Raw genomic sequence first — 13,589 nt, 5'->3', positions numbered from 1 at the left:
TGTGGGGATTGCACACTGGATGCTCTTGGCTGGTGGTGCAGACTTATTAGCTGTGATGTGTTCCTAATTGCTCGGCTCTCCTGGACTACCCCAAATAGTTTCTTAGAAGAGAAATGGAGTGCGGCGACTTCTCCCAAGGTCTCCACTTTTTATGTAACTGTGTTTTTCGGTCTAAGTACTCACTGCATGTGGCTATTTTTTATGGGATGACGTGGCAGGCAGTTGCTGGGACAGACGTGCCGTGTCCGGGCCTCCGTGATGGAGAGCAGGAATGATGGACCCCCAGCAACCGTGCCTGTTTAGGTGTGGGTGCCAGGGCATCTAGTGAATTTGTACAGAAATCTAGACCACCAGAGTCGCAAGTGGTTGTCAGGCTTTTTACAATAAAAGGTGGTAATTGCTTAATGCAGGTGTCCTTTTGAGTCTTGCCCTCTGGCTCTCCTGTTATTCTAAGTGACAGGTGCTGGACTGGGCTTGGAATTGCTTTCCCTCCCTTGACTTGGCAGATGAAACAGGAGTTCGTTATTGGGGATTAATGCATCAAAATGTTGCGGTCTAAGAAGGGCTGTGAATACAGTTGGCTCCATTTGAAACAAGTGCATTCTTGCCCTGGCTGGTATACCTCAGTGGATTAAGCACAGGTCTGCGAACCAGAGAATCGCAGTTCAATTCCCAGTCAGGGCACATGCCTGGGTTGCAGGCCGGTTCCCTGCAGGCCACTTCCCAGCAGGGGATGCACGAAAGGCAACCATACATTGCTGTTTCTCTCCTTCTCTCCTTCCCCTCTAAAGATAAATAAATAAAATCTTAAAAAATAAAAATAAAAAAAAAAGAAACAAGTGCATTCTTTCTGAAAACATTAATTTGCTTCAAGGATGGTCAGGTTTTCTGTTTATTCTGTTCAAACATTCCATAGAAGGAGAGGATCCACAGAAGAATATTTTCAACTCCATTGAATTATGCCTGACCCCCCTTTTAATCTGCTTTTAAGATTCAGTAACACCTGGCCCTGGGTAGGCGACTCAGCTGGTTAGAGCGGCCCAATACGCCGGGGGTGCTGGTTCCATCTCCAGTTGGGGCACATATGAGAAGCAGTCGGTGAATGCATAAATAAGTGGAACGACCAGTTGATATTTTGCTTCCTCACCCTCTTCTATCCTTCTTTCCACTCGTTAAAATCAACAAATAAATTTTTAAAAAGTCAGTAATGCCTGACCTTTCTCTCCCACACCTCCAAAAAATTCCCAGTAAGGAAATATATAAAGTAAAAAGTGAAACTCCTGTCCACCCTTAGTCTTTACCCCCTGGATTCCTACTACTTTGCAAAATATTTTTCAGCTATTGGTTTATTTTCTTCTGGTAACGACTCAGTGAACGTGTAAATAAAGCCACGTGTATTTGTAGTGCTTTTTAAATGACACGTGCTAACCCTTTCTGTAGAGGTGATGTAATTTTACTTTCAGTGAGTTGAAATTCTTTGTCTAGATATTTGAATTACAGTAAGTCCTCAGTGAACAACATTGTGGATAGGTTCTTGGAACTGCTGCCTAACAGCCTAATTAATATAAACAAGAGTTAAGTTCCTCCGTATCTCATCAACATTATGATGAAATTATCTTGAACAAAATGACGTCATGTGAGCACCTGCCGTATGAACTTTAGAGATATAGCGACTTACAGAGATGTGAACGGATGCGTATCCCTCAGAGTTGGACTAACTTGCCATATGGGAAGGAACTTTCTCTGTTCTGGTGATTGACTTGGGATTGCTTCTAAAAACTGCAAAAACAATCTTTGTTAATTTCTTCAAAATACTGCTTTAAGAGAGACCATACATAGTACTGGGAGGCCCTTGGGATAATAGGATTGCTGCCGAGTTGCTCTGTTTTGTGCTTCTTAGGTATGTTGGTTCTCAGTTAAAAATAGAGCTCTAATTAAAATGGGTGTTCTCTCTGGAAATAAGAACTATATTTCAATTAGTAAATTTCCTGTTTCCTTAACATGTGGTTTTTTTTTGTTTGTTTGTTTGTTCCCTTTTAATTTTATTTTAAAACAGCAAGCCAGGGCTGAGCAGGAAGAAGAATTCATCAGTAACACGTTATTCAAGAAAATTCAGGCATTGCAGAAGGAGAAAGAAACCCTTGCTGTAAATTATGAGAAGGAAGAAGAGTTCCTCACTAATGAGCTCTCCAGAAAATTGATGCAGGTAAACTCTCTTTTCTCCCCTCTCACCTTCTCTCTCGGCCTGTTTTTGTCCTTTGTAGGGAAAAATGACTTGGACAGAGCATTTTGCTTGAAACATCTGCTGATGAGGTTGTAGCTAATGTTCTTTGGAGATTGAAAGCGTAAAGATGGCAGCAGTGCGATACCAAGGCTGTGGTTCGTGGCTCACCTGCTTAGGGAATGTAAGACGTTTCATCCAGCATTTCAGGAAATTCTGAGGACCCGGAGGCCTTACTTAGCCTGGGAGTGAATGCAATGCGTAGTATTTTGGAAATAAGAGGATTAATACCAAATGGGAGGTTTCTTCCTCATTTTCTGTTGAATCTGTAATGAAGGCATAAAAAAGAGTTTTGGCAGCCAGAAGTGGGTCTTTGGTGCTAAAATAGGGGGATATAAAGTAAGATGTCCCTTTAGGGGGAAAAAAACAAAAGATAGTCACAGTCTGTGGTTAAAATTACACACAATCTGTTGTGTTCCAATGGCTGACTGATATATTGCTGAACAAATATCAGACGTTTATTAAAACTCAACATTAATCTCCAATAGTATGTAAAAGACACCACACGAAACACATAGGAAGGTTTGATCGTTTTAATTCAAAGCCTCTGGCCCCACCCCTCCCCCACCGAAAGTTGACTAGGGAAGCACAACTAAAATTTGTGTAGGGCAAACGTTTTCTGGGTTACTTAGCATGAACTCAAGAATAAGTAGAATATTGAGTTTTTACTATTTAACGCAGCTCGTTCAGAACAGTGAGCAGAGGTGACGCTGTCACAGGCGGACCATGATGCTCCTTTGGTCACAGGCCGGGAAACGCGGAAACAACACGCTCGTGTGTCCCGTTCACTGGCATCACTAACAATTTCCTTCCTTAATTCGGCTGACGTATGTATTTTAGTGAGGTTATAATAAAAGGATATTCACGGCTCTTAAAAAAAAGTCCTAAATCCTTTCTCTCCCATCCAGCATAGGTTATCCTATAAGAAAAGACTAGAAACTTTGGTATAGAAACTTTAATGTTAAGACTATATAGTGACCTGGGCAACTTTTTCCTCAACCTTTGTTTTATTCCCATTTTTCTGCCTGGTTACTGGATAAAGATACCACTGTGGTCTTGCAGAGAAATTTGATTTGTACGGCAGCGGTCAAAATGTGAAGAATAGAGGCATCTGGGCATTTGTAGAGACTTATGGCAGAATTCTTGCATGGACACTTTTTGTTTATTCACGTACCTTCCGATATTGAGAAAAAATGAGGGAGAAGATTAGTTCGGCCTTCGAGTATATCTCACCTTGGCAGCATTAAACGACTTATTCTCCCTGTTGCTTCTAGAACTAAAGGGATGCAATTACGGTGTTTGTTCTGCTCTGATAGGTGCCCTGATTTTGAACATTGTAAGAAACATTTGTTTCAGCTTTCACGGTTGTTAATATTTGGGCTGTTTGACCAAAGTACGTGATAAAGTTGTCAAAACCTAGCCAGACCAGGCTCCTTTCCTCTGTGAAGACTCATCTTCATTGTGAGTGCTTCTTCAGTGTGAGTTTACAATCAGCCTTTCATTCACTTATCATGCCCCACCTACTTTCCAAAGACATTAAAGTAAGATGCTAAGTGGGAGTGAAAACATTAAGAGCCATGTGTAACAGAATGGGGAGTTAGTTATAGTAATCTACTTGACATAAAGTTTGAACTTAAAAGTTTAAGCTCTGAGCATCCTGTAAATCCATAAGCTGGAGAAATATAGTGATTCTTTTTTTATAGTTCATATGTCTAAAAAAATAGTTTTACTTGTTCAGAAGAAAAAATTTTTCATATATCAAAAACATACATCAAATTTTTCGTATCTCAAAAATGTTTTGAGATGCATTGGATCTTTCTAAAGAAACTAATGTATAAACTGAACAACACACTAAGCTCTTTTTGCCAAAAGTAATACAAAGTTTGTCTGGAAAAAGTTCAGCCATTGTTAATATAACAAGAACAATTTGTGTGACATCATGTAACCTGGCTGCCAAGGAGAGTGGGCTGGGATGCGCATGTGTGAACAGTGATGTCTTCACTGTGTTAGTCACTGGGGGCAGTAGGTGCCATTGAGTGAGCATGTATACTGTGTGGTCATGCATTCAAAATGACTGTGTGAATAGAGCAACTAATCTGCATCAAATTTCACATTAAGCTTGAACATTCCTCTGCGGAAAGTATTTGGATGATTCAGAAAGCTTTTGGGGACAATGCAGTGAGTGGAACACAAAACTGTGGTACAAATGCTTCAAAGGTGGTTGAGAATCTGTTGAAAGTGACCCAGGTTCTGAAAGGCATGCAACAAGCAGAACACCTGAGAAAGTTGACCCCGTACCAGCTCTAGTCAACAAAGATTGGCAACTGATAGTGCAAGAATTAGAAGCTGATCTGGGGATTCCAAAAACTACTGGGTCCGAGATTTTGATGCAGAAGCTTGGTATGAAATGTGTCCTGGCAAAATTCATTCTGTGGTTTCTGCTGCCAACGCAGAAGGAACATTGCGCTGCAGTTGCTAATGACTTGATTCTAACCGCTACCGATGAACCAGATTTCTTCAGGGTCATAACCAGAGGCTGTGATCTGGAAGTGAAGGCTCAGTCGCCCCAAGGGATGTTGCCTGGTTCTCCATGCCCAAAGAAGGCATGACAAAGTCATAGCAAGATTAAGACCATGTTAACTGTATTTTTTGATTGGGAAGGTGTTGTCTATCACGAGTCCGTCCCTCCAGGAAGAACTATGTGAGATCCCAAGTGCCTGCTTTGAAGGGGACTGAGGCATCATTGTCCTGTGTACAATGTTTCTTGTGTCTTGTATCTTCGGTAAGATGTCTCTGTTTTTCATAGTACATGGATGGGTACTGTTCAGTTTTCTGGACAGTGTAGTGCTAGTCTTATGTTTGCCCTCATTCAAAACAAAAGGTATAATATGAAGGCGTGACTCTGTTGTTTAGGGAAGTCTGGATGGGTCTGTAGCTTGTTAGTGATCTAATTCGTAGTATCTGGACAAATCAGCATGTCTCTGAGATAATCTCTCAGGAATCCTAGCTTGGTTCTTAGGAGGTACATATGTGGTAAAATAAACAAAATGTTCCATTTCAATCATTTTTTGAAGGTGTACTACAGTGACATTAAATACATTCACACTGTTATGTAACCATCGTAACTGTGCATCCCCAGAACTTTTTCAGGCAAACTCTGCACACATTAATAACTTGTCATTTCCCACTCCTGGTTCTTAGACTTTTGAATGGAGACAGGTGGCAAGGGGTGCGGTTTTGAGGTCTCTTTAGAGCTATGTCTGTTCCGTGGCATGATAGGTGATCTCTCACTTTAAACATCACATATCACTACATGCCATTTTGTGGTAAATACCCAAGAAGCCCTCTTTTGTTGTGGGCCAGTTGGAGAGATCTCGGATACTGCAGGGAGGAAAGGCTGAGGGCCTACGTAATCCATCCCCCCAGGCTCCTCCTCAGTGTGTATTTCCTCCATTCAACCAAGTCCTTCCTGGAAGACTCACATTTTCTGCCACCGTCATGGAAGGACTGATCTCCATCTGGAAGACGTTTAGAATAATTGGTACCAGTAGACTTTTTGAACTATGTAATGACTTTAATCGGGCTCTCTCGGATGTTTGCTTCTGGACAGGACTTTGTTGTGAAAAGCCTGCTAAGATAAGCCTACTGCAGGTGTCACTGATGAAAAAAACGAGCGAATTGACCTGCTCATCATGGAAGTGTTGAGCATTTTTCACCTGAAGGCCACTGAGAGGCAGCTTATTGAACAATTTTGGTTTTGTCATTATACTTTGGCTGTTGTCTCTCAGACTGATTGGATGTTGCTTTTATGTGCATTTCAAAGGAATTCTTTGGGCCTGAGAACAAAATGAGCTTATTGCTGTGGAGGAGACACCTTCCTTCCCATTTGCTAAATGAGCTGGTATCTAACACCTTTATAAACTAAATCCAGTTTCTTCAAGTGAAATGAGAGGCGATCTCTGGGCCCTTCTGGAAGATCAAGTTTGGGAGATAGCTTAAACACCTCCAAATATGTTAATGTGCACTGATATAAACACAAAACACACACAGAGGACACGCAGTTTTTTCTCTCTTGCTTTTGCATATATCTGATAAATAGGTACAAAATGATATCTCCGTTTTGTAAAAATTCTTGTCTGAAAAATCTCTATCCTTCTGAGCTTCGACTGGGATTGATGACCTGACTGGTGAGAAGTTGTCCGATGAAGAACTTCCTTATCCTTTTTGGTAAACTCAGCATAAGCCTGATCAGCACTAAATTCTGCCCCAGAACGCCTTGATGAGATGTTGTAGTTTAATCATAATTTGTAATTAAAATTTGTAAGAAATGCTGTGTGAGCAAACTCTTCATCAGAATTTGATATATAACATGCGTGTTAAATAACAAAGTCTAATGAGCAGTACAGTGAAGGTGGACAACAATGTTGGGTTATAATCAAACTTGTGAAGGGACTTTACACCCCAGTGATTCCCACCACAAAAAAAGAAATGATGATTCAGTGATGTGATGGAGGCGCTAACTCTCACTACAGTGGCAATCACATTACAGTGTATAAATGTATCAAATCAATATTTAATACACTTTAAATTCATACAGTCCTATATATATGTCAAATATACTTTTTTGAAAAATCTGCGTGGCTATTCTCCAAATATTAACTGTAATTATATTTGGGTACCAAACTTCCAAGTTAGGTTAATTTTCTTGTGCCCTTTTCCTTCTAACTTTGTAAAAACAACTTGAATTTCTTTCACAATTACAAAATGCAATCGTTTTCCCTTATCCACAAGAAATACATTCCGAGACCCCAGTGGGTGCCTGAAATTGCAGGTAGTATAATGTATATGGATATATACTATATATACTATGTTTTTTTTCTGTACAGATACACCTTTCACTTAAAGGAAGCATTTTACAGCTTCTCTTTGGCATGTCTGAATGGCCAGCATCTCTACTCTTGTGCTCTGGGGCCATTATTAAGTAAAATAAGTGTTACTTGAACACAAGCACTGTGGTTTTGAGATAATCAATTGGATAACCAAGATGGTACTAAGTGACTAATGGGTTGTGAGCCTGTGTAGCGTTGATACTCTGGACCAAGGGATGATTACTTACTGGCGGGACAGTGCAAGATTTTGTCACGCTGCTCAGAACGATATGCAATTTAAAACTTAGAAATCGTTGATTTCTGGACTTCTCCTCTTAATATTTTTGGACCACAAATGACTGTAGGTAACTGAAACTATGGAAAGCAAAACTGCAGGAAAAGGGGGACCACTTATCTTATTTTCTGAAGAAGATATTTAAAATTTTGATGCTTGCTTTATACTTACCTTTTGAAGCCTCCTTCTGTGTCCCTGCCTTTGAGAACTCCGAGTCCTGTATTACAGTCGCATCTGTTCATCAGGAACAGCAATGCACTGAAGCTCCCTGCAGCGGCAGACTCATTTGCAGGTGATGGAAGATTCTAGACTGCCCAAATTGTTTATAACCGGTGTACACAGAAGGCTCTGATAATTAGCTTAACTGTCTTGTCATTCTCGATGTGATTCACTCCACTGACTTCAAAAAAATTTTTTTAAATTTCTAATTCCCCTGGCTAACGGTTAACCACCATTTACCATTGCCGGCTGGAAGACCTGTCATTGCCGAGATGAATAATGGTTTTAGCAATTGTGGATTTTCTCACTTGCTTTTATGTAAGCCTGATACATCAAGTTCACTTCCTGCTCTTTGGGAAAAGAAACTGTTCAATCATTGCCTACAGTCTTCTGAACCCATCCCACTGCCAAAAGTTAATGAATAACACTTTTCCCTTTTTTTAATGCCCTGGAACAGGATTGAGATAAGAAGAATACTGAGTATTACATATATCTCTGATTCTTTTCAATCTAATCTGACTTTGAAATTTCAAACCTAAAATAATAAATAGGTTTGTAGTACTGTAATTACAATTTGCATTTGAAATTGGATCTGGTCCTCAGAAAATGCCACTATAGCTTTAATAGAAATTATAATACCCATAATCCTTATTGGGGGAGGGCACATTCTTATTGATTATTGAAAGTACTTAAGAATAAAAGTTTTCTGGATCACTCGTTAAGTGGCATGGCTTATTCTTATTCTTATTAGCTTGGTCCCTGAGGTTAGAATGCCTCCTGGAATTAAAGTGGTTGAAGTTTCCTAGCATCTATGGAAAGATGATAAATAGCAGAAAGGAAGGAAGTTGTGGGCAGAAACCACTGCTGAAGCTGCCTCTGCTAAATGATCTATAGCCGAGCAGCAGTTCACAGTGACATCATGCAGTACATTATTCTTTCATCTCTTTTAGCACAGGAATAAAACTGGGAGGAAGAATTTTAACAGATCTCCAAGTCTGCCCATTCACCTGGACAAAGGCTCACCAAACAGCATTTTCCTTCTCCCTCTCCTCCCCTCAGTTCTGGAGTAGTTTCTCCTTCCAATACCATCTTAATGAATCGGGTCTTCAGGAGCAGGTGCTTCCCCAACCCCAGAAAGGCTGTGTCTCTGGGTAGCAGGCATGTGTCTGCAGATGTAAGAAGTGAGCAGAGGCTCTCGGTACCATTCTTCTTCTCAAGCATGTATCCCAGAATCCGAGGCTGTCTTTCCCCCTCCAGGTTACCTAGGTCGTTGAGATGGCAGTGAAGTGATTTTTGTTTGTGCAGGCAGTAAACTCGTATTATAGAGATACACATGTATATAACACTGTTTGTTCATTTCAAGGGCACCTGGACTAATAGATTCTTTAGTAAGGTGTACACTAGTGGAGTGCTTGGCTTTTAGTTTTTCAGAGCTATTAGAGCTGGTCAGAAAAAAGTGGTATCACCTAATAGCTTACAGAACAGTTTGGGCAGAGGGTGTGTGTGTGTGTGTGTGTGTGTGTGTGTGTGTGTGTGTTAATGTTTTTCATTCCAAATTAGCTGACCCTCAGCTTTGTCTGTCCCTTGTTTCTTTTCATGGAAAGGGAGCTTTTGCATTTCATTCATGATACATCTGCCGTGAGCTCCTGGGATTTTTTAATGCATTTTAAATGCTGCAACCATTCAAGGGCAAACTAGAAACTGGAAATTTCCTGTTAGTTGCATGCCCAAAATCTTTCAGTCCAATATAAGGTGCATGATGATTAGAAAATATGGTAGCATTGATGCACTCCTTTAGTCTTAAGTCATCATTGAGTTTCTTTCAAAGTGTGTGTGTCTGTGTTGATGTTGTGGTTATATTTGATGTACCATAAGGGCACAAGTAAGGGCTTAGAAGCTTCTTATGCTGACTTCCTGACAAAAATGTGAGAAAACGCAGGTAGAGAGAAATTAACAGTAAAAAAAGAAAAAGAAAGTAAAAATAATTAGATGAAGCTGGGTCTAAGAGGTTGATTTATTCACCAGAGTAGAGGTGAGCATCTTATTTCTAGTTGAAAAGGTAAATCTTGGTTATTGAGGGATACTTTTGTATGAATCCCTGGAAGTGCTTTTCAAATGCTTTTGAAGCTTTGCAGTTATAAATGTTGCAATGGTTTACATTTTTGGTGTAGGGTCCTTTTTATTTTCAAACTATGAACTATAGCCAGCCCAGTAATTACCTTAGAATACAGTTATGCCCTATGGCAGTCTTAACCGATCTTTTCCTTCTTTATTCATAAACTAGATAAGAAAGAAGAGGCTTTTAACTTTAATTTATAATAATGTCTCAGTTTAGAATGAATTGTGCTTTGGGCTAAAGCACTCTCTGTTTGCTAAAAGAAGAAGACTGCTACTTTTTATGAAATAGATTTCTAGTGCAGTAGGCTGACTCGAGGGGCCTGCAGGGCTTCTTTATCTTTATCTGTGGAGCATCCTTTTCTAACCTTCCTAACCAGATTTCTTTAAAGGTATCACTGCTTTAAGCAGCATCATTTCCTGTTAGAAATCCAGGAAACTCAAACTTAGCCCTTGCAGGTATTCTGAGTGGATGGGAAGTCTGGTGTTCTCTCGGGGCCATTTGCGTATAAGTGAGGGCTTGACTCCAGTCCTTGGTGTGTTGACAGTGCTGACAAGGAAATAACATTTAAAGGATAATTAGTTTTCTGGAAGGACCTAGCTATTTCACTCCCTTGAAAAGTTATGTGTGTCTTCCTCTCTGGAAAATGACAGACTAGGTAATTCCGACAGACCTTACTAAAGATGAAGAAAAGCTAAACAAAATGCTTTTAAATTTTTATTAAAAGCGTCAGACAACTAACGGGATAGGAAGAACCTATTGGGCTGAAATTCCGGAGAGAATGGGAATTGAGAGAGAAGACCCCAGCGGAAAAGGCGGCTTTTGTCCTGGGAGCATTTGCTGTTCTTTAAGAAAAGGCTGAGAACTCCAGTGGAGCTTCTGGTGGTTGTGCGGGGCTCGTGTTGCAGACGGCAGACCTCGGGCCGGCCCGAGGTGGAGCCGGTGGTAGATCACCTTTTCTTCAGGCTGCATTGAGGAAGAGCCACACCTTCAGAATAAGGGCATACCAGTTTTGCTTCATCTGGGCAAACTCGAGAACCCGAAGCTTTGGTTTGGGATTAAGATAGATCCAAAGTGGCAAAAGAGAATGGAACTTTCTGGAGGAAGATACCTTCATCTTAAGCCATGAGTTTCTCCTTCAATTAAAATTTCAAATACATTGTCTAATACAGTACAAAAGGAGAGCGGGGCAGATGGAAATAGATTTCGTAAATGGTAAACCAGTAGAAAGAACATAACAGAAGTGGACTTTACAGAGACTTTGGATATTTGATTTATCACATATCGACTACCATGCTCACTACATTCAAAGAAATAAGAGCCAAGTTTGAAATCTTTGTTAGGAAACTGGAAACATCACAACTTATCTTACAAACATTCAAATGATAGAAGATAAGTGAAGGACTTATGGCTAAGTATATGGCAGTACATTTGAAGTTTCAGGTAAAACAAACAAAATTCTTAGAGAAACGTAACTTTCTACAACTAAATGAGGAAGAAATAGAAAGCATGAGTTTTCTAAGCTATGAGAGAAATTAAGTCATTGATCAGCAGACTAAGAAAAAGACTTTCAGACTTAAATGGTTTCAATTAAGACTCGTACCAAACATTGAAGAGGGAAATAATTCCAATCTTCTGTAAACTTTAAAGTTTTAAAAAAGATGCTTTTCAACTTATTTTAAGGCTAACATAACCATAAGGTTAAATTTAAGTACAGTTCAAGAAAGGCAAGTTACAGGGAAATATCAGTCATGAGCAAAAATCGTAAATATGAGGAAAATGAACGCAATGGTGTATTAAAAGGGTAACGCCTTCGACCAGACTGCATTTATTTTAACAATGTAAAGTAAGTGTAATTTGCCATTTCACAGAGTCAAAAGAAAAATGTGTTCATATTTATAGATGGAGGAAAGGGACTTGATAAAATATAACAATTCATGATAAAATCATAGAGAACCAAGAACTTTATTGGTGTCTTCAAAAAGGCTACCAAACATTGTGTTTAATTATGACAGTTTAACAACTTTCCCTTTAAGATCAAGAACAAGACTAGGATGCGTGCTGTATTTACTTCTGTCCATCATTGTTTTAGTATAGAAAGGCAAGAAAAAAGATACAAGGATTGAAAAGGGGTATTAAGACTGCCCCTCATTTATGATTGGGTAAGAGGAAAATCTTAAAGAACCTGCAGGTAAATAATTGAGTTTTTTTCCCCATAAAAATGTATTTCTGTAGTTAACAATAACCAATTGAATGTGAAAACTTAAAAGATAGCTTTAAACACCATGCGAATATATTAAGTGCTACAGAAAAAAAAAACATAGAACACTGTAAACACTGTAAAGAACATTGTAAAAATAGAACACTGTCAAGAACACTGTAAAGACAGCAGTTGAAATTTTAAGGTAGACAGTGAGGTAATAGCAACAAGATTGTGGAGAAGAGGAAGCTAGTCACGTGGATTTCTGAGGGAAGAGCTGCGAGGCCAGAGAGAATGAGAAGTTGCTAATGCCTTGGGGTGGCATTGTGCCCCAAGATGGGGGCCATCGGGGGATTTTGAGCAAAGTAGTGAAATGACCTTGCTTTTATTGCTATGTTGAGAAGAGATTATAGAGTGGGGGCAGAGAGGGGAAAGCAAGGGGCTCTTAGAGGATATTGTGTAACCCACGCCAGGAGATTGGGTAGATTGTTTGTCTAGGATGGTAGTAGTGAAGATGGTGACTGTAGACTTAGAGGACAGTTAAAGGAATATCTGTGGGATTTGAGGATGGATTAGAAATGGGTGTGAGCAAGACAGGATCAAGGAAGACTTAGAAACATCGGCTTCCGTGTGTGACTAGAAGAATTACTAAAGATGGGAAAGGGCAAGCATAGAGCAGACTTGGAGTGAGAAGGTCAGAAGTTTAGCTGAGCTATCTAGACATCCAAATGAAGTTAAATGAGAAACTGGACAGAGATTCTCTCGACAGAGAAGCCTGGTCTAGAGATGTAAATGTGGAGTGTTGTCTAGGAAGAGAACCTCAGATGTATCATAGGAAATCGTGTAAAGAAAATGCAAGGACAGACCAGAGTGGGGGAAGATATTTGCAACAGATATAACTCACATAGAACTCCAAATCAGTAAGGAAAACAGACAACCCTGAAGAAAAATGGCAAGAGACTTCAACAAGCTCTTCACGTAGATAGCCAGATGGTCAATAAACATGAAAAAGTACATAGCCCCATTAGTAATCAGGAAAGAGAACATACAGCACAAGACTTTATGAGAGAGTTCTCACGTACTGCTCCCAGCATGGAAATGGTTACACCCATTCTGCAAACGCTTTGTTATTACCTGATGGGGTTGGAGAAACACTCACTGTCTATGACGCAGCAGCTGCATTCCTGGATCTGTTTCGGGATGTGCGCCTGTGGGCACCAGATGCATGGAAGAATATTCACTGTGGCGTTGTTTGTAAGAGTAAAAAACTAGAAATGACCCAAATGCCCATCATCCATAGAATGGAGAAATCATGATATATTCACCAATGGGATGTGAATAAGGCAATAAAATACAAATCGAAATTAGTCTCAATAACATGGGTGAATGAAATCACAAGTTCATTTAGCAGAAGGTAGAAAAAAGTTACTGTTTAGAAATAAATAGTACGTATTTTAAGGAAAAAAGATGCAAGGGGTTAACTGCGGTAGGAATCAGGCGAGTGATTGAATACCTCTAACAGTCAGGAGGCTGTGATCGGGAAGAGACACGTGAGACTTTGGAGGAACTGGCAGTGTTTCTTCCTTGATGTGGGTGTTGGTCACCTGAGG

General features: G+C 39.8%; 1 protein-coding gene across 2 annotated transcripts in view; it reads left to right on the top strand.

The window, feature by feature from the left end:
- Positions 1-13,589, top strand: part of CCDC6 (coiled-coil domain containing 6) — a 110,309-nt gene that overhangs the window by 49,884 nt on the left and 46,836 nt on the right. Inside the window, exon 2 of one of the 2 annotated variants that reach the window (XM_037139935.2) lies at positions 2,057-2,206. The exons of the other annotated variant lie outside the window; for it this stretch is intronic. Within the exon in view, the coding sequence (XP_036995830.1) occupies positions 2,057-2,206 (150 nt within the window). The remainder of the gene's footprint in view (positions 1-2,056; positions 2,207-13,589) is intronic. 2 annotated transcript variants of the gene reach the window in all.

This window comes from Artibeus jamaicensis, unplaced genomic scaffold (assembly GCF_021234435.1).
Source record: "Artibeus jamaicensis isolate MK-2021 breed Jamaican fruit bat unplaced genomic scaffold, CSHL_Jam_final contig_332, whole genome shotgun sequence".
Lineage (NCBI taxonomy): Eukaryota > Metazoa > Chordata > Mammalia > Chiroptera > Phyllostomidae > Artibeus > Artibeus jamaicensis.
This window is presented reverse-complemented; position numbering and strand designations above follow the sequence as displayed.